At 37.1% G+C, this 22,507-nt stretch overlaps 1 protein-coding gene across 1 annotated transcript in view; it reads right to left on the bottom strand.

Annotated features, from left to right (window-relative positions):
- Positions 1-4,794: 4,794 nt before the first annotated feature.
- Positions 4,795-22,507, bottom strand: part of LOC142348392 (UPF0193 protein EVG1 homolog) — a 34,569-nt gene continuing 16,856 nt past the window's right edge. Inside the window, exon 5 of the mRNA XM_075399725.1 lies at positions 4,795-5,236. Within this exon, the coding sequence (XP_075255840.1) occupies positions 5,031-5,236 (206 nt within the window). The 3' untranslated portion in view covers positions 4,795-5,030. The remainder of the gene's footprint in view (positions 5,237-22,507) is intronic.

Below are 22,507 nucleotides of genomic sequence, written 5' to 3'. Positions count from 1 at the left end.
GCGGATGCCCAAATATAATTCTGTTTGCTCTCTCGAAGCGTCGAATTCACAATACGCTAATCATTCATAAAATGGTTTGTATACGAGTTCAAGATTATTATATGACAGCGGGCAAAAATATTTATTTCAAGTTTCATAAGGCAACCAACACCTTTCTAGAAATTGAGACAATCGTAAATAAAACTGACTACTTTAAAACTGATTGTAACCTAGTCTGAGTCGCGAGGTCAAAGCGATCTCCGATCAGACAGACCATCGAAGGTAATTACTTAGTCTGAAGGTCCCTCTAAAGTCTAGAGATAGATAGGCCACGCCATTAATCAATGGCAGGCTTTGCTCTATTGAGGTCTGTTAATAAATGACAGGAAACTGATCAATTGCCAGAACTCGTCCAATATCTGATACAAGGTACCTCAACCTGATTTTTTTGTATTTTATGCCAGATAAATTATGCTAGCAGAGATACGTGTTTAAGACGTCTCTGGCCAGTCCATACCTTTGGGATAGAGAAAAAGCTGGCGCGAGCGAGTCTGTGCGTAACTCACAACGTCTATGTAGGGAAGTCGGAATTCAATTTATTAATTTGGCCTTCGAGTGGTTTTGGGGGATTTTCAGAGACAATTCGTAAGATCCTTACACGAACTGACATTCTGGCTGATGACAGAAGCTTGCATCCTGTTGGGTTAGTTTTAGCATTCAGTAGGTTATCTTAATCAGTCCGATTGCAAGAGACCCTATATTATAGGCAAATATGAAACGCGAGCAAACCTTTGTATCCTTATCTCACAGGTTACAAGGGGAGACTCCTCCGAAAACTCTCACCCAATGAGAGGAGACAATCAGTACTGATACGTTTTTTTTACGTCTCACCTAATAAGAGGGAAACGCAGAATTTTATGTTTTATCATTTAGGTAGTTGCAAAAAAGATTTTGATGATTTAAACCGAACTAATACATAACAACAATGATCAGCTGTGAACCATGATTTTACGCTTATTGATGAACCTTTAAAAAATTTGAAAACTCATGACGTTCTGACAAAAATCTCAAAAAGATTATTTTTTCAGAAAAAATTTTCAGACTATCCGAAAACAATGAAGGAGTGGGCACCTTGATTTTTGGGGACCTTGCTCTCAGAAAAAACTGATACGACAATAAGTACAATCTCAGATTATTTTTTCTAAATTACCAAAACCAAATTGCTGTTAATAAAAACGGATATGTTCATCAGTAAAACTTTCAAAAAGATTATAAATGGTTAATCAAAGCAAAGTTAGAAAACTTTATCAACTTAGAAGGCAAATGTGAAATTGTTATGGCAGGCAAATCAAAGAATGTAAGTCAATCATTCTTCGAAAAATCAGTTTGTAATTTAATTTCAGAAAAATTGACAGCAGTACACTCCTGATATCAAGACCAATTGATACCAAAAGCAAAAGCACTAACTAAAATGCGATCGAAGTGATGATAAAAAAATGTAGATAGAACGGAAAAGTTGTGAAAAACACATTTCTAGTATATCTAATACTTAAGTTATAATTGATAAAAATGCAAATGTGTGCTCTGCTCTATACACGGTTACTATCAAAGACTTTTTCGAATTGTAAGAACATATGCCAACAAATCAATAAGGCAGACTAGACTGATAAAAGATCAGCCCAAAAAAATTTTATACAAAGTTTGATAAGTAAAAAATTGTAGTTTGCATATTTTCAGTGCATTATTTCATTAGCACAGCGTGAAATTTCTCTTCAAACCTAAAAATAGTTAAGCTCAGAAAAGGAAATTGGATTTCAGTAGTGTATGGTAATCTAATTACAAACTTAGATACCATCGATTTTTGCCCGGAAAAATCAAATATATAGCATTTTTTAACATTGTCATCTTCTTAAAAATGAATTGTTTGCATTTATCCACGTGAGTGATAAAAATCAAAATTATTTATCCCACTAATTACCATTTCTCAAAAAAAAATATTTGAGGAAGAGTTCTGTACTTCATAAAAGCGCAGAACTCGTGCTTAAATATTTTAGAGCAAATGGAACTTTATCTGATCGGACCTCTCGTTAGCACCGCAAACAATCTTTGGCTATCTTTGTACTTCTATTTTTAATACTCTTTATTAGACCCAAAAACAGCAGGAAATGTTTTTTACTGATGTTTCTCATTTCCCGTCCAGTAATTTAACGTGTTCGGTAAGTGCAAAAAAATTTTTGACAAACAGAATACTACAAAACTGTGGCAAAGTGTTGTCGAATCAACAGTGTGACAGATTTTTGATATCTGAATAAAATCTTATAATAAAGACATCAATCATAAGATAATTGAAAAAAAAAATGCAAAAACGTGAGAGATCTATGAGAGCCTTTCTTGGTTCCGCAGTTTTTCCGAAGTAATGCTTGTATCAATTACAGATAACTAAAGTCAGATATATAAATATCATTATTTCAAAAACTCAATTGACGTTAACTGAATGCCCTAAAAAGTATAGAAGATAATTACTTTCTAATATCGCCTACCCCCTAAACTCTATTTCACGTGTTCTTCTGTTTCCCTTCAATATTTATAGTGTTTTGATATTCAAGATAAAATATTAAGTACATGTGATCAGTTAAACCCTCTAATGAACCACTCATCTAAACGTACTCATTAGCCGAACGTGCGTTCACAAATTATAACCTCAGATGTAACCTTTATATGAGCCAATAATACTGAACATTAGAAACTGTAAGTGTCTCAAGTTCAGAGCTCTATCACTAGCCATGTACCGAATTCAATACCCTTTCTATGTGCCGTGGGTCGACGGTTGGAGGGGGGTCTTTGGCTGCAAGGGGCCCTTACGGCCTGAACGATGTGCACGGGTAGTGATTGGGGGGTTAAGTGGGGGGGGGGGGGGGGCTGATGTACTTTTAAGAACCGCTCTTCACAACATAAGTATAAGTCTCCATAACAGTTTGTGAATCGCATACTTGTAGAATAAGAAAGCTCAAAGGCTCTAAGAGAACTTAATGCCCACTGGGTGCTACCTGTTTATCCCATTTTTGAGGACAAAAATTCAAATGAGAGACGAAAAATCTGTCAAGCGAAATATCGCTTTGAATAAGACCAACAGGACTAACATATATGCAATAAATTTCGTTTGAGAGCAATTAATAAACCAAAATGATACTATTGAATACAATTTGTTGAAAAAAATCACATATTTGGAACAGAAATTCAAAATAAATGCAAACCTACCAAATTATTTGAGCCTCAAACTTTTGTGAGTTGAAAATTCATGTTGCCAATTTAGAATAAAAAATTCTATTCCTGTATTGAAATAATTAAATTCATTCAGTAAACAACCAGGTTAAAATTAGGTAATTTAATCTTCAAAGTGATTTAATCTCTGTTGTACCATGGAATCATAATTTTGAAACTTTGATTTCTTGTCTTTCTTAAAAATAAAAGCTCCAATTGTACAGTATAAGGGAATCCTTTCATGCTGAAGAATAAAAAATTGTTCATCTTTTCCTCAAAAGATTAACCTTTTCTTGCTGCTCGATTATCTTATGTCCACTTCTTACATTTATAATACACTGACATACAATTTTGATCACTCCAAAGCTTTTTTGCTATTCTGTCTAATTATAAAGTGTTTAGCTCGATTTTTGCTGAAGCCTTACTGAAATTTTCGTAGTTGTCCTAAAATATAGCGTGTCAAATTTAATCAAAGATATCGTGTTATAAAAATAAGCTAGAAGTAGCTTTATCGCTATAACAAGAATCCCATTTGAGTAATTTGAAATAAAAAAGTCTAATTGAAGCTCCTGTTACCCTGATAAATCCATTCACTCTTTAGCAAAAGCGGAGCTCAGTCTTAATTCTTGCTCGATTTAGGCGTGACTCACTTTAAACCTCTCGCATGTACATACCGAAGGTTGAAAGAATTGTTCAATTTAAAATCTATTTTAACTTATCATTGCATCAAAACGAAAAATGAAGTACAAATTGAAGGCTTTGAAAACAATATTCGAACTCCTATTTTCACAGATAGCTGGTTCCCTACTTCGCAATGTAGCAGAAACCGACTACCGTCGGACGATTCCGTCGAACGTTCGGCAAAGGCGATTTTCGTCCGAGAAACGTTAGCTTAAGCACAGGGAGACCAGCCTCATAGGGTCGTTGAGTACAAAAGCGGCAACGAGTGTATAATTGAAGACGGCGGTCCAAGATTGCCCATAAAACCATGAAATCTACCGTTTCAAGCGTTCCTCAGCAGCTTTGGAGAATTGTACACTTAGAGCCTACTAAATATCTAAGAGCTGTTCATGCACTAATGCTCTGAGTATTTACCATTTTTTCCCATTTGTGAAGACGGAAAGTTAACTTAAATAGCTCAAGCTATAAAAAGAATTTCCTGCTGAAAGCTCAAAAAACAAAAGGACACTCACGTTTACAATGGTTGCTTCAAATTTCGTTCGTGAGTGATTAATTACCCATTTTTCTACATTTTCGTCAGCATTCTGTTCATAGGGGAAAATAAGGTCAGCATCATTTATCCATCAAAACGCCAATTTTATTTTACATTGTTCGGCAAATGTAAAGTGCAATTGAGACAATCAAGTCGTAGGGCTGGGTGAAACACGGTTGATTGTGTAAAAGCAAAGATTGTGCAGCAGGGTTGGAAACTATTTGCACCAGGCGTCCATAATTGCTACAAAAAATTCATTCTTTACAATTCACACTCATCAACGCATGATCTGATGACATTCATTAATGCTTTTTAATCCAAAATATCTTAGTAACTCTAAATTTTAAAAAAACTCAGCTTTCAATTAATTACTAACATGTACAACATATACACTTTAATTACAGCTACAATATATCATTTACAAATCTAGCACTGCATTATTCGGCAGTGCAGACTAGTTCAAGAGACTTATGTTTCATTACTGAGCAGTTAACATGATTAAATGTCTTAAATTTCAGCGAAAGCGTTTACTGCCAAACTGACAACTAGTTACCACGGCCATCAACTCTCAAAGGTTTCACCTTTTGGAGTTGAGAGTGTCTAGTGTCATTGACTCCTTCCTCAATTGTTCCTCCAACTCCTGTGACCTTTTCTTGTCAATGACCTCCATCTCCCTGATCTTCTGGGATATCTCTGTCACTATCAGCTGTCTGTAGTCCTTGCCCTGTCCCAGCTTCTCCATGTTATAGAGGAAGTCCCGTCTTTCGTTTATTTCATCCCAAACTAAACCATAGTAAACATAACCGACTAACGTCGTGCGATCTACTCTCAGACTACAGGCGAGCGGTTGGCTTCGACATTAGGTGGCTGCCGCTTAGAGCAGCTATCTTAAGCTTTTTTATTGACTAAAAAGCTCAATTACACTCCTTGGCTCATTGCTAACATGGTTCTAATTTAAATAAACAGTCCACTAATCGAGTTTAGCATCCCCTTCCTGTCCGTTAATTGCCTCAATAGTAGTATAAAATTCTGACTAGAACCTCAACGGGGGGGACGGACAATTACTGCAGCGTGGCAATCTACAACGGGGTGGGACATTTTGAAATTTTTTAAAATGCAGTAAAATGTCCCCCCTCTTTTTGAGGTTTTAGTCAGATTTTTTGAAGATTTTATGGTGCTATATTATTATTTCATTCGTCTTAATTTCTTTCGGCTATTTGAAACCAGTTCTTATTCTTTGCAAAATTTGCAAACAGTGCTAATTTCCCGCCAATTATTCAGCAATGCCAGACAGCTCCGCTCAAGTATGTGCCATTTTAGTACTGTAAATCTCCGCATTTCTACGCGCTATTGTTCTCTGTTGCTGACTTTTGCTATAAAAGAGCGTGCATATATCCGATTTTCACGAAACATAACCCAATTTTTAGTCAAAAATGTTCCAAATTTTCGGTTTTTTGTCCCCCCACTAGATTTTTGCGGCGAGATCTTAGAAAATTTACCGACAGATCAAAAATTTAAAATTAGGGAAATGGAATAAAGGGTTTCAGGGGTACCAGGGGAAGAGGGCTTACAAACATTTTTGGCTAAAAAAACATTTGTCACATTTATTAGCAGAATGCATCTTAACATTTTAACCAGTCTACCGATTATTCCCTACAGATTATCCCCAAATATTGGACAGATATAATTGGTATTCAGTTATATTCCGCTGTAAGTTAAATTCAAGTCCAATTCTTTCTCAATTCATTTTCAGTTTCTCAGTTATAAATCAAGCTTCAGTTATATTCCGCTATAAGTTAAATTCCAGTCCAATTTTTTCTCAATTCATTTTCAGTTTCTCAGTTATAAATCAAGCTATTTGTGATCCATTTCTTTTTTCGAATTTTACAATAATTCTATGCGGAAAAGAGGAACAAACACATTTGGATACGAAAGTTGGCGAATTACTTAGGAACTTTCAACAAATTTTTCATTCCTTCAAAGGTGTGATAATCTTCCGGAACAATTCTATTTTTCCATCAGCGGACATCTGCGGGAAGAACTTTGTGATTCTTCTGGAAATACATTATGCCATTTTGTCACACAGTTGTTCCGGAAACTGGTGATTTGTAAATTTATATTTTCTCAATACAGAAAATTAATCAATTCAACTAAATAATTTATCATTTTCGTTAAAATTCGCCATCTTTCAAGATTCCGAAAACGACGACTTTAAGAAGATTGGTCGACAACCACTATTTGGAGTTGCTGGGATCAAATTTTAAGTTCTTTCAATGGGAAAATTTTTCACACTTCAGTTGACATTTTATGTTCAATCTAGACTTTTTGATGATTGAAATTTGAAAATAGACTTAACAAACATTGAGAAAAACGAATTTTCAAAAAAATACACTTGCGCTTGGGGGGGGGGGGTGGTTAAAGCCGCTAAGTGGGATAGGGGGCAAAAGCAGAAAAGATCTGTTTAATCGCTCTCGAAGAGAAGAAATAATGGTATACATGTGTTTTTTATGCAAAATGTTCGCTAGCCCGTTTTGATTTTTCGAGTGACTTTTGCGCCCTTGACTTTTTACGTTTTGGGTGATCTACAATTCTCTCTCACTCACACTTCAAACAGCTGAACTGAATTTAATACTAAAAGTCAGAGTCCTTTTTAACTCTCCCCACGCCCTGACTCAAGCAGGCAGCAATTGATTAGATCTCCTACTAGTCAATCGAGAGCAATTTTTTCTACGTTGATTTCATTGAGTTATTTTGACAAAAGTATTGTTTCAGCTGGAAGTTAATTGAAGAAACATAACAGAAGTAATGCCAACAACTGAGAACAAAAAAAGTAAGCAATAAAGCAATAAGATTATCCATTCCAATAAGTTGTTTTGTAGAAATTTGCTTTGAATGATAACGTAGACCTGTAGACATAGAGCGAAAAACTACTGTTATACAAATCATAGAAAAAAGAAACTTGTCTAAAAAGACTGTGTAACAAAAAAAAATTTGACAACCTATTTAGAGTTTGTTCTCCGACCAATCAAAGAGTGCCTGAACAAAGGTTTTATTGACCTCAATTTGTGTCACTGTGGGAAGTGTGAAGTTCCCGAAAAGTTCCAGGTAGAGGGCAGGGTTGTCGTTCAATTCAATAACGGAGAGCTTCTCATCTACCTTCGCAACAACTAAGTAAGAATTTTTTTTTTACAGGACCTGATTACGGGAAGGAACTATCTGCTCTATCCGGTTGTTTTTCTGCTTTTTAACTTATCATATCAATGAACGGATAAAGGGTAGGAGCTTTTGAAAAAAATTCGGGTCCTGCGAAATTTTAAACCAACTTTTGAATAGAAATTACAACGGAATGAGTCAGTTTATATGACTCAAACGTTGTTGAAAGGATCAGTAAATCACATACACAACTTTTTCTGGTTTCTCAAAAAAGCTTAACGACAAAAATTACAAAGTAAATAAACAATTAAGCCAAGCCCGCGAACTTTTTTTGGTTTATACGTTTCATTAAACAATGTACAAATCTTTTATTTTCGATGTGTCTTGTTTGTACTGAATTGTAACCTTTCTATTTAATTGAAATTAATCTCTATGTAAACTTTTGAAATGAGCTGAGAAAAGGCCAAAGTACCTATTGGGTAATCTGTTGGCAGTTTGTTTCGAGTCAAAATCAAAAATCCAAAATTCCAATGAAAGACTGTGAACTCTGGAGGTTGAGCTCGCCGTAGAAGTTCTGGTCGCGAACTTTTGAGATCGGCTTTGCAATATATTGAAGTGGAGATCAAGCAGCTTCTAGCAATCAAGCTAGTGGTTCGCGGCGCACGTTGAGGGAGTTTTGTTTTGGGGTGGAGGATTTTTGATTGAGACTTGAAATAACTGCTACTGGATTCTTGAGAGGAACTTTTTACTGCGAGAGTTGTTACTAGCTACAGGTTTGAATTACAATTTGTGGAATACAAGAGGGACCGGACGTTCAGCCAGCACTTCAACAAAAACTCTAAAAATTTTATCTCAATTGGTGCTTACTTTTGTATAGTTCTGTTCGCGGGCTTTTTAATGGTAAAAAACTTTGTTAGTCTGTGAACATGCATACACAAATCACTGAGTTTAGTCTTCATCAGTTGATGAATAGTCTATAATGCGAGCTCTTGGTTTTTTCGCCGCTCCTTTTTTTGCGTTCTGCTTTCTCTTTTTGCTTTTTGGTGCTGGCAAAGTGACTTGATTCTCACTTGAATCACTTGCGTTATCCGATTCAATTGCTTGGTCCAAAATAAAACCATCGCAAGCTGGGTCTGTAGAAGACCCACTGTCCGATAACTCTGACATTTTGTCAAAATCTACCAAGTTTTCTTCTAATTCATCTTCACTATAATCACGTTGATAAAAACCTGGGTCTGGGGAGTTGAAACTTGAGTTGTGAATGATGCTTGTTTGTGGAATGGTTGTTGTTGGTTGTTGCTTTGGCTGCTTATTTTTCTGCTGCTGGTTCTGTTTGCGCCTTTTCTGTGCATGCTGCGTGCTACCCTGCGCCTGCTGCGTGCTACCCTGCGCCTGCTGCGAGCTATCCCGCGCCTGCTGCGAGCTATCCTGCGCCTGCTGCGAGCTATCACGCGCCTGCTGCGTGCTTTCCTGCTCGTTTTCGCTTGCATCAAGTGAACCCCAATCCGGCTCATCTAGTATTGTTTTGTAAAACATGTCCTCTCTCAATGAGTTGTGTCCATAGGGCAACGTTGATACTTGGTCACTTAATATGAATCTTTTATCATCATAGCCCGACAATGATTTCTTGTTGACAACTATTGTGTGAAGCCTGTGGTTGCTAGAGGCTATTCGGGTGTTGAGAAGACGAACAACTTCGCCGCCCAAAAGAGTTTGCTTGTATAATTCATGGGTCATGCTGCGCCGTGCATCTTTTGTGACCCCTTTTGCTGACTGTTTGGTGCAACCTGAAAAAAAAAACACTTGGTTCATTTCAAATTTATCCCGTTTTTTCATTCCCCAAAAAAACTTGGTTTGCTAGAATGTTTTGCATATGCCTGTTGTTTTGATTACTTGTGTTTGTAGAGTGAAAGGGGGGGCTAGTGAAAAAGACTTGCCTTCAGCGAGCTTGATTGAATACAGCTTTGGCTTGAGTCCACAAAACTCAGCAATTGGCCGGCTTCCCATCTCGTCTTTGAATTTGAGAGTGACTCGTGCATTGTCCCTGCTGTATAGCGGGTGCTCAGGATGGAAGTTTGAAAAATCAAATTGATCTGCAACCTGTTTTTTCTTCTGTATTTCTGCAAAGAAATCTCTTGAGCGCACTTCATATACGAAGGAGTCTGTGTCTGAATAAAGCAAATTGCAATCAAAGTTTTTCTTCATAACTTTGTAGTGAAACTCAAACATGAATTTCTTAGCCAAATCCAGTATACAAGCACCGACAATGGTTGGTTTGTCCCACAGTATTTCTGATTGTTGAAGGCATACAGTGACCAGATCTTCACTGATAATTTTTGATGACTGGTACTCGGGCTTGTCTGTCCATTTGAGTGTTTCTTCTTCAGTGCGCGTCAATTTCACTTTCATTCTGTTTCGTTTTCCCTCGCAAGTTTTTCCGAATGATGAGTTTACCATTAATTTGTAGAAATCTTCCTCAAACTTATTCTTTGCCTGCTTTCTTTTTTCGGTATTTAGTTTCACGTATGGCGCCAGCCACTTTTCTTGTTTGAATGATAACACCCGATGAAGCTTGGTTACTACCAATCCTAGTTCAACATAGAGTTTCAAGGTTTGGTAGTGCAGTGTATAATTTTGTTTATCGAAAAGCGTCTGGATGAGCTTTTTTACCTGCGGGGGTTTTTTAATTTGCATATCGGCCAACAAGTCGCTTTGGTATTCACTGAGCCAACATTCATCAATAGCTTCTTTTGTGGGTGCCAAGGGAAAGTCAGAGTGAAGATCATGTAGGCTGTCGGGATAGCTTAGGTCTACTTCAACTATGTATCCTACTGGGTCATCATCTGGTGTATTTAAAATTCGATGAAGAATTTCCTGAGCATTATCGTCGGTCCACTCACTCTTGTCGAACAGTTCAAAATCACATAGTGGCAGTAGGAATTTTTCCATGATTCCTCCGTATAGATTGTTAGCGTCTATCATAATGATGAACGAAGAAATGTTTTTTGGTTTGTAATCAGGAAGAAATTTGTTATTTGCGCGACAAAGACGCTTACTGTACACCGAGCTCACGCCTCCTCTTATAAGGTTCTCAACCATATCAAGGTGTTCCCTCTCAGTTAGAAGATGTAAATGGGGATTGCAAATTTTGAGCATTGCGTCGCCCGACAAATTTGATGCAGTGTAATACTGACAGCAATCCAGTCCGTAGGTGTCATAGCAAACTTGTCGAAAGCAAAGAACAACTGCGGCGAGTAGGAACACATCAGTTTTCAAGTACAAGTTGTAGTATTCACCAATAGTTTGACATGAAAATAAATTGAATACCTGGAGCGCTCGCTTGTACTCATCTTCACTCACTGTGACTTCATATTGCTGTAAACTGTTGGTCCATTTGTCACGAGGGGGAAGCTGTGTCTCTTGAAGTTTTTCAAAACTGTCAACGTAGCAATAAGGGAACGAGCCTTTTTGTTTCAACAGGTTTACCGACGATGTGGGCCACTCTTGAAAATGTTGTTCAAGCAAGCTGAACTGATCCGGGGGCAGGTTCTGTACCAGTTTGTCAAGAGAAGCATTCATGAACTTGAAGGAGTCCAGTAGTCTTATGTATTCATACTGGTTTGTCCAAACGCCCTTTTTGTTCTGTGTTGCTTTTATATGCACTCCAATTTGCAACGAGATGAATTTCTCACTTGTGCTTGGTACCACAGAAATTGTGTTTTTCTCATTCAGGCTCTGTAGTGCAAGTACTACGTGATGAAGGTCATAGTTTGTCAAATTGTGGGCAAACAGTGGAGTAAAGTTTAGGTTTCTACGTTTTAAATTACACTGCGAGTGGGCCCACCCCAAGAATTTTCCTGTGAAGTGACAGTGATCTAGTACTGTGGGATCTTGTGGACTTGTATTCAATTCGTTTTCGCAAATCCAACACAGAGTAGCTTCTCTTTTTGGTATTGATGGTTCACCGGAAAAATTTTTGTATTGTTGTTTAACATCATAAATGCTCTTGGCAATTTGCTCCAGCGACTTGACAAATTCAATCATGACATTCGGCCCACACTTCAGATCGAAAAAGAATGGTTTCGTTTCATTCAAGGCCACAAAAAGCAAAGCATAGCTGCATGGCTTGTGTTCTTCTAGCGCTCTAGTAGTGCTCGAGCTTTGTGTGTTGCTGCTGCTGCTGCTGCTGTCAAAAACGGGTTCAATTATAGACTCCAGATCAAAAAATCCGACTATAAGTGCAAACCAACGTGCTTGATTTTTTAAATTCAAATTTTTGCTGTCCTGCTTTTGGCATTTTGATAATTGCTCGTGTGTTTTGGTGGCAAATTTCTTCATGTCTCTCATGTCGTTCGATTGAAGTGCTAATATGAAAACAGTTTCGACACAAATGGTTGTCTAGACGCTGTTTTTTCTGAATGTACTGGTGAATTAGTCCTTTGATATTTGTGATCAGCACATAATGATGCATTGAACCATCACTTAGAAAGAGTAAGTCCAGGTTGAATTCGAAATTTTGGTTGTTTGATATGCGGAAAGGAATCAATTTTTTATTTGAGTGCCGAAATACATTAACGCGTACCTGGTTAAGCTGTTCAAATTTTTTCAATTGGTGAAAGGCCATTGGCATCAAGAATTCACCAACTGGTTGCTTTGCTCTCGGATTTTCTGGACCATACATTATTGGATTTGTTTTTTGTCTCCAGGAGGCGTTGTCCGGTATCAATTTGGGTCCAATTTTGTTGTGATATTGTGCAGTATAGCAGTATAGGAAACATTTTTCATCATGTCTGTTGCGAATGTTGAGCAAGTATTGACTTCTAGCCAACTCAGTTGGGAGAGCTAGATAGGAAGAGGCACTAATTGGTTTTGACTTGACAAATCGTAGTTCGACATTCTCAATTCTATCTACCGTCCACCCGCTCCCATGAGATGCGAAGTTGTTCAGTGAGAGGAGCATTTGCTCAATCATTCCAGCAAAGCATGATTTACTCAATCCGGTGAAGTCAACGCGCTGCATTTTTGAATTGATATATATCTGAATTCGATCGGGTTGACTATCAACGGTTTCATCACTTGTTGGTTTTGTTAATTGCATCAATGCACTGAATTGAAGTTTTTGTGCGCTATTTTGCGTGTTCAGTTGAACAACATTTTCAATCTCGTCCTGTTTGCTCCGCAAAAAACTTAGCAGATCTATTTCCTGTTCCCCCACTGGTATGTCGTAGGTTTTCAAAACACCACCGAAAGCTTGCTCGGACGGAAGAATTCCAGAACTTGGGTTGTTTTCCAGATCAGCGTTCCATACTGGAAGTCCATGGTTTTTGTTCATATGCTCCATGTACTTGAGGTTGTCTACATAGAACTTGTTGCAGTAGAGACAGTAGCGGGGATGTTTTGAGTTGTGTTGCTGTATCATATGCGTTTCGAGTTCTATGACTTTTTCATGAGCAAACGCACATTCATCGCACACGAATCGGTTGGTTTGGACGTATTGTTTATGAACCGTTTGCATATGTCGTCTGAGGCTGCGCTTATCTGCGAGTTTTTTTTGACAAATTGTACACGTTTCAGCGTTCATTATGAACAGTGGAAAGAGAGAAGGAATAGGAACGCAAAGGAAAATAAAATTACGAAAAGGAAATGAAAATAGTTGAAGTTTTTCAATCAAGTGAATTTCAGGTTAAGGCAAAAAGCAAATGTAAGATTTTTATTGTCGGGCAAGCTGTAATTTAAACTTGTTTCATCCAATCATAGTGCGCGTCTTTTTTGTTTACTTTTGCAACAGAAAGCTACTGCTCCGCAAACAGCAGTAGAGGGTAGACACACCGCGCAGACTGTTGTGTAAACAACACATAGATTTATATGCTGAACAGTTTTTCTACTTTTTGTTTGTTTAAAACAGGTGATATTGAGTTCGCAGTTTTACTTCTTATTTGTTTACCCTAATTTTGGTACGGTGTACGACTATCTGATAAAAAATTGTTTATTGATTGTTTACTGTGATTTCACTACAATCCAAGCTTTAGCTGGGTTTATTTCAACCCAGTCCACTTTCGCTTATTTGTTTAAAACATTGTTTCACACACTTGTTTGTCCAATGTCTGAAATTTTCAGCATCGCTTAATTCTGTCTCACAATATTTGTCTAGTGCTAAGATGAATCTTTAGTTAAAGTTTAATTAAGAACTGGTTTCGAGATGTTAACAAAATTATCATGCTCAAACATTGTGAAAAGCAACAAATACAATATGTACAATGAGTTTAAAGAGTTTTGTTGTATTTTAGAGTCGAGATAACTTGATGACTTTCTTGACGGGGGCATAACATTGGCTCAATGGAGGTGTTTCATCGATGCTGACATCATCAGAAAAATTGTTGGCAAGCAACGGGAGGCTTTCCGGGGTTTTTCTTTCTTCACTTGGCGACTGATCAAAATTCCAAAAACCAGATATTTGCTCAACTTCTTCTAGCTGCCCCAATTGATTCTCCCAAATTTCAATGCAGTCATGATCGTAGTCTGCAAAAAGTTTTCTTGTTCGCTTTGCCAATTTTTTCACATCCTGCTTTTTTGTTTGAATGGGAGTAATACATCCATAATATCGATGAGCATATGGAGACTCTTCTTGTCTTGGTGATTTTTCTGGCGTTTTTGTAAGATGAAATAAATCGTTTTGTTTTGTGTATTCAAGTATTGGTTCAATGTAATTAACTGGAACAATAAAGCTGTTTTTTGTGTGCCATAATTCTGTCTTATCATCAAAGCTTTCCTTTACAAGGACAATATTTTTGAAGTTGTGACACATTCGCACAAGGGTTCGAGTGCCTCGCTCACTTGTCTTTGCAATTTCTAAATATTCAGCAGCCATATTGCAGGTGATGGATAAACAATTGAGATGTTTTTGTTCTGATTTTACGGATTTAAACGGTAACAAAGCACACAGTTTTCTTTGTAAGGAAAATTTTATAAAGACCTAGAACAGCGCCGAGTCTAGAACCAATTCTAGTAACAAGAAAAATGAAAACTTGCTTTTATATGTTATGGAATGGAAAGGAAAAGCAGGATGAAAGCAAATTCAAGAAGAAAGTTAAGCAACAAAAGACTTGCAGTAATGTAATAATGTGTCAAAGAACTCAAGAATTTTCACAAAACTTATATTGAACAACAAGAAAGAACAATGGCGGAAAGATTGAAAAAATTGTTGCAGACTGATTTGTTTATTTGACTTAATCATTTCATCATTATGCCGTCATGTCTATAAATAGAATTATGTCATATTGACCAAAGTTGAATTGGGTTGCTCTCTAGAAATATAAATAGACTCGAGGAGGCGAGCTAATTTATCCATTGCTAATGAAAACTTGTCAGTTTTTAGATTTAAAGGTCGGGACTTGTAAAACTGTTTTCTGCTGTGGCCTTTATAATGCTTGGCCCGGCGATGTTGCATTAGTGAATGGAAATTTTTAAATTGCCTTGGACAATTGTGACATTGAATGGGTCTTGATTCAGCAGGGTATATTTTTTCCGATCTTTTGAATTTCATATTTCGTATAAACATCTAACTAATATAAATGAGTATAAATTTGTTTACACGCGTAGGGAGGGGGATTTGTTTGTTCAGCTGTTATCTAGTCTAGACATGTTGGCGTGGGGTTTGAAATTGTTTACATTCCGACAAACAGTAATGCATTAGTCATTTATCATTTCAGATTACTTTGATACAGTTTATCTCAATATATGCAACATTATGGGTAATGTTTTGTCTAAGGATGCTGAGTACAGCGACTTTCATTTGGATCTCTCGCTCAATGAAAAACGGCTTGTTAGGGCTGCTGTTAAGACTTATCATACCACTGGCACCTATTTATCCTTGAAATTGTTCAAACGTGATAGTGAACAGGTCGATTGGGATTTCAATCAAAAAATTACACTTTCGGCGCGAGAGTTTCGGTTGCTATGTCAGAACATAGAAAAACTAGAACAAATGCTTGATCAACCAGTTGGGTTGATCGACTCACTTCTAAAACCGGATTCAACTGATGACTCGAAGCGTCCAGCAAAACGGGCCGGCAAAACACCAACTCAGCGCCAGAAGAAGATACCAAAAACATCTGTAACAGTCAATGAGGAATCGGAATAATTTCTATTATACCTTTTGCTTCCTGTCATTGTTTATGCTTTCATATTTAGTTTATTAGCTTTTTCTTTTTTGTTCGTTATGGTTGAGGCGATGTATGAGAACAGTCCTGAATATTTCAAGAAATTTCAAAAACGTTTCAAGTACAATATTTGTGAGACGGAACCAAAATTTGAAAACACAACAATTGAAAATTATGCATATGGTTATCATTCATCTGCAACAGTTATCGAAGGTTGTACATTTGGCTCCAATCATTATCATGTTATGTATGAATTTGGTTCGCAAGATGATAACATATTCGATTCTCTTTATGTACCTGCGGTGATACCGTGTCTGGTTAACTGTTTCAAATTACTTATTCAGCCTACGCAAAAAGACTTTGTTAAACGTGGTGCAATAATTTCACGACTACATGTTGCTGTTGAATACCTTTCAAAATCAACTTCTTCTGCAGTTACCAAGAACCAGAAACAACTTCCAGCACCCTTGAGTGAGGCAACAGTGAAATCTATTAGTACTTTGACGGCCAACAAACGTTCTTCTACAGTCCCTGATGTAACTATGAAACGATTTTGCCAGCTTATGCTAGGTGAACACTCGTCAACTCTTTATCAGATAATGGATATTCTGCTTAGTGGCCAGGGAAGTTTTGTGAGAGAAACCTCAAACTCTTTCATAACCTTTCAATTTTGTAAAAATTGATATTCAAAAAATGGTGTTGTTGTTTCAAAATTAAATTAACTTTTACTTCATATGTTTTACAAAAGCTAGCAACTCTAATTCATTTACATCAGGTATAAATGGAAATTTCTCACTATAAAAATAATGAACAATATATATGCAAAATAAACCACAAAGCTGGGAGTCTGAGGATTGCAATGGAGACTGAATGTCTCTTCTATGTTCCATGATATCCATCATTATCTCCAAGTCTTTACACTGTTGTAAACGGTTGAAAATATCCTTGTAGGTAGTCAAGGGTAGAGCCAGTGGATCTGCAAAATATATTATTGGGTATGCATATCGTTTAGCTAGCACTACCCAGTGGGTTCCAATAGAGTTGGATCGTGATGCATTAACAATAATAAATGTGTTGGTTTGCAAGTTCAGAGGATAATTATCAGCGGCATAAACCCCTCTGAATTTGAATTTGAGGTGTTTACATTTTTTCACTTGAAGATGAATCTGATCTTCGTCCATTAGTATGTGATCATGGGAAGAGCGTTTTTAGATGCGTTTCTTGCAGAGTCAATGTAGATCGTAGATGCTTTTTCCCCAAGAAAAAATATTTCAACGTTATGAGCTAACGCTGCATCGAACTTGAGTTCGACAGACAATGATGAATTTGTGAGCTCTGGATGAATGAAGTCATGAGTTGCTTCTTGAGTGCTGGTCAGATCAAATACCATTATATAATGGTTTGCGAACTCACTCAGAGGTATTCCATGGCCATTTTCTACATAAGCTAATGCACTCATTGAATTGTAGTACAACCTCTTGTTGTCAGTTGTTGACATTGGAGTTCCAGCCGTTGCAAAACCATTTCGATAAATGGTTATCTCTCTTAAACCAAATTTTTGATAATGGAATGGATTAGCGGTGTTGGTACCGATGAATGCCGTACCAACGCATAATGCAACAATGACTCTTCTGATTGGCTCTTTAGTGAAAATATCCTCATGTTTCCAGCTTTGTTGGCCTGTTGTAGCCAAGAATGTTTTGGTAATTACTTCATTGTATCGGTAAATTGCCGGAGTTTTCAATAATGTCTTCTCAATTGCACCTACAACATTATCTGACACCGTCATCTTCCTGACAAATAAATTAGCCTCATCTATTTTAACCTTGTAGTGTTTCGCTGCGTCTTCGCTGATGACGGCAAAGTCATCTTGGGATCTTCTCATTGAAATGCGTAACGTAACTCCACTAACCAAATGTTTCTCACATGAAAAGAAATCAACCGCCAACTTTCCATATAATGTTATGCGTGCGGATTGTCGCACTGTTCTTTTTCTTATATCTGATATTGCTGCTGGAATAGTGCCGGGGTTTTCTTCATACTTGTAACCCTGACATTTCAGCCAGGTTTTCTTTGCGTCTGTCCCATGAGAGAATTCAGTTTCTATAAAACTTTTGTGTGCATAGTGTCCATTAGCTGTTGAAATTTTGATACCATTTGCAGAAACAGTACAGTCGGCGAAAAGTGAATGAAGGATATTATTAGCAAAATATGGAAGATCACTGGCATTAGCGTCACCATGTGTGTAGCGCAAATCCGTTCCATCTGTTTGAAGTATTCGACACTTGATCTCCAGGTAAATTTTTTGCAAGTCAATAAAATTGTTGCGATCACCAACAACTTCAAATTCCAATGATGATCCTGAGGGCGAATAAAGCGGTCCTGTTTTTTGCTCGAATGATTGATCAAATGTTACCAGCAAAGGTGGCTTTTCAAATAAGTCTAGAGAACTGTGCGTAGCTTCAGATGGTATCACAATATTAGTTCGCATTTTTCACTCGCGAGAAAAAATCCAGACGACTCCTTTTTGGACGGGGTTTTCGAGAAATGATTCTTCTCGTTGAGATTTTTCGTTTTTGGTTTGAGCGATGTCTCGTGTATTGTCGTCTTTTTCGTCTAATTATTTTACGACCTGATGCAATACGTGATTGAAGAGATCCACCTATTTGTTTGCGAGCTGTTTTGGCTACTGTACCTTTCAGTGCTTGTTTTGCTGACTTTCTTTTGGTCGCAACTTCTACTAACTCCGGTGCTCCTTGAACCAATAAGTCACGTCCAATCTTTTTCGCTGCGGGCCAGAGAAATTTGCGTGCTAATGGCAGAGCAACTCTTCCAATACCTGCAGCAAGCGCTCCAAAACCGCTGCCTCTTTGTCTGTAGTGTCCGGAAAAATGTGGCATTGATTGAGATGCTTGATTGCTGTAGTATGCCTCCATATGAAATAATTTTTTGGAATTTTAAACTGACTATAACTTTTCCGGTTCCAGTGAAAGGAATTAGTTTTCCAGTTTCGTTTCTCAACTCTACTTGGATGTTCTGAATGTTGTTTGATAATATTGGCTTGTAATCCAAATTTGTGTAGGACTTGTGGTGTATGGGTGTCACTGTGTTTATGCTACCGTTTCTCAAACGTCTCTCAGACTCAATGATTTTTATTACCGGAGCTCTCACGTCACCAACGTTCTGATGTTCAATTATATCAATGTATACAAATATTAACTGTGATCCGCAAGTAATATCAACTGGAAAATCTCCAACATGTCTGTTCAAGGAGTTGCCTGCATTTTCTGACTTGTAACCAATATGAACAAACCCATGATTCGAATTATCTCTTATTCCTTTAAAACCAAGAATACTGGGTACTTCTTCATCTTCAAATGACAAACCTTCGTTAGGTCCAAATTTCAAAACTAACTTTTGCGTTACAGTGTCAAAATCATAGTCAAACTGTTTCAATTGAGCGATTCGAAACATTTCTTCCAGAAGCTCTTCTGAACTGTTGTATATACCTTTGCGAATTCTTCGAAGTTGTCCGGTGCGGTTATGTGAAGCATCAAGTTCAGCGCCAGAACTGACATACGCAACTATTTCGGCTGAGTTAACATTATTGATGTTTGAAGGAAATGATATTGAAGCAAGGGCAACTTGCCAATCTCCATCTAACTGTAATGGTTGGGCAAGTTGATTTCGAAACTTGGCCATAGTATTATTGGTAAAAATTCCCATTGATGCATTCGATATCAAATCAATAGTAAATTCTCTATGAATACTCATGTTTAGTCTTCGACAGGAAGAACGTTCACTTGGACTAATTCTGGTTCATAAAATTTACCTTCAATTATAACGTTGTTTGCGTCTATAAGGTTGTATGTTGGGGGACTAAGGGTAGCAACCTTGAATACTGTGAAGACTTCGTCTGTGTAATTTTGTTTATAACCTTTCCTAAATATTTCGTCCGGCTTTGCAATCCGAACCAGATCTCCTTCTTCGTATTTTGGCTTGTACTTTTTTGTGCTAATTGCTAGGGATATTAGAAACGGTTCATGTTTTTTGAAAGTTTTATTTGGTGCAAGTTGGGTAACACGATTAACACGACTGTTTATAGTATTTACAAACTGGGGTAACTCCTTAATATAAGTCCAAGTCCAATTTTCCTCCAGGTATTTGTGAATGATATTTTTGAGCGATCGAATATTCCTCTCAGCAAATGCCGACTTGGTTTCGTTTTCGGTTGTATATAAATGAATCTCCTTCTTTTCACAAAATGTTTTGAATTCACCTTTAAACTCGGATCCCTTGTCTGTCCAAACCCTTTCTGGTTTTTTCTGCTTTATCATTTTTTTGAACGCTTCAACAGCATCTTTTGCATATAAAGCTTTCATTGGTTGCACCCGTAGGTATCGCGATAAAACATCAACAGCCACCAGTAAATATTTGACTCCATTGTTGTGTTGGGCAATTTTATCCATATACGCCACATCGACAGACCAGATTTCGTTTATTCTGTATGCAACAGCTTTTAGTCTCGGAAAAGTTTTTCTGAATTGTTTGTATTTTGTGTATGGGGCTTTTGACTGAAGGTATTGAACCACTTTGGATCTTGGTAAACCACTGGCTTTCTTCAAATTAGCTATGCTACCAAAGGCTGCACTACCTTTTGTGTATAATTTGTTCAATTGTTTAACGTGAGAGGAAGTAATTTGCCCACGAGCTGGGCGGTTGGATCTCGTCTTTTGCATCTTCAAAGATTCCTTCATCGTCGCCAGAAGCTTTTGATTCTTCTGTTCTCGAGACTCCTGATTCTTCGTTTTCTGGTTCATCCTCAAACAACTGTAATTTTTCGTTTAGTGATAAGGCAAGAAATTTTTTTGCGTATGTATTACAAGTTAATTGTGAACTGATATCTAGAAAAGTCAGGACTTTGTAATGTTCAAGTGAAAGCTTAGATGTTGTTTGTTGTAGATCGTAAAGAAAATCTGCGACAAGAATTCCCGTGCTTGACTTATTAACCATTAGTCTTGATGTTTGATCTAACGATAGAGGTTCTGACTCTTCTATTTTTTCCAAAATTATGCTCGCTTTTTCAAACTTTTTTCTGTCAAGGTGTTTAATATCTCTCAAAACTCGCTCCCTGGTTTCAGCTGAAACTTTTGTATCAATTTTGTCATCTCTAGTCTCATTCAACTCATCTTTGACATTCTCCAAAGTATTATCTGTTTGCTGTTGCGTGTCTTGTTGTGTGGTAGAAGGTGCTGGTGGAGACTTGTTTCTCTGCAACAGTGATAATTGTTTTGCTTTCTCTCGGACATTTTTATTGTTGAGAAGTTGAGCAATTTGAGGTTGTTCATTTGCATACATTTGACGAGGAATTAGCACAAACTCTTCAGTGTGCATTTTGCTCCAGAAACACAAAACAAGGTAACGCAATAAGTTTAATTAGACGGATTCCAGAATCTGATCGGAAAATTTTGATTCTCTCGCTTTTTTCAACTCGCCTGTCTGTAAGTTTACGTAGTGGTTTCTCGAATTTTTTTAATTCAACTTTATTGATTGGTACAACTCCAGAGAGTACGTTCATCACACAGTCACTCAAGAACCAAATGAAATCGCCCTGATGTAATATTTCTATTTGAGCTGTGTTCTCATTCCTCTTATTTGCCCATTGCTTGAGCATAAGCAAATGTTTCTTTTTCATTTGTAATTGTTGTAATCACTGCTTCAGGGGACGAAATGTAAAAAATAGAAGGATCCGGTCCAATTAGTTGCGATGAAAAACGTAAACCCTGACTGGTTTTTGGGTCGAGATCAATCATCAAATGTCCAAAGGGCTCCGCAGTTGCTAGTTTGTATGCTTCTTTTATCAGTTGGAGACAATTCAACTGTTTTCCAAGATATTCAATTTGTTGAATGTCACGAAGCGACTTGAATAATATTATGTGTGTTGTATTCAGATCAATGGTTCTGGACCATTTGCTTTGATGGAACAAATTATGCTTGACGTATATAACATGTAATTTGCGATGACGTCCTGAGGTAGCTATTTTTACAAATTCTTTATCGTTGAAGATTTCTTCACATGAATCGTCATAGATAAGCAGACAATGCGATAGTTTTTTTGTTATATCAAAGCCTGAGTATTTTAGAAACTCAATCCCTGGTATAACTCGTTGCATATATTTGAAAAGTGGTTGGAACTCTTTGTAAAAATAATAAATTTTTTCAAAACGTGGATAAAAGGTCGAACCTTTTAGCATTCGAAACAAGAGTTCTGTTTTACCACAACCACTTGGTCCTACAATTGACATGAATACCCTGTCATGTGTAAGAATAACTTTGTTCATAGTTTAGGATTAGGTAAAACGTAACCAACTAAACTCGATAAGAGAGCAATCCAAATTGATTTCTCTTCACAGCTTTCTGATAATAGAAAGAGCATAGAAAAGCAAAGAATGATCATTAAGACAATGATACTCACTTGAATAAAAAATATTACTTCGGACCTTGGCACTGTTGAATTTGAACAACAACGCCATGGGGGCCTCTCCTTGTTGTTTACATCGAAGACTAAATTACTGATACCGGCGTCAGCTTGGTCTATTTGATTCATTGGAGAAAAATAATTAAGTGAAAAGTGAATTGAAACAAGGATGATATAAAATGTTAATTCTTTGAATTATTCACTGGGCAACTGTTTCATGTACCAGAACTCAAATAAATTGAAACCCTTAATATGACTTTTTAT

This window comes from Convolutriloba macropyga, chromosome 10 (genome assembly GCF_964194025.1).
Source record: "Convolutriloba macropyga chromosome 10, txConMacr16.3, whole genome shotgun sequence".
Classification (NCBI taxonomy): Eukaryota; Metazoa; Xenacoelomorpha; order Acoela; family Convolutidae; genus Convolutriloba; species Convolutriloba macropyga.
This window is presented reverse-complemented; position numbering and strand designations above follow the sequence as displayed.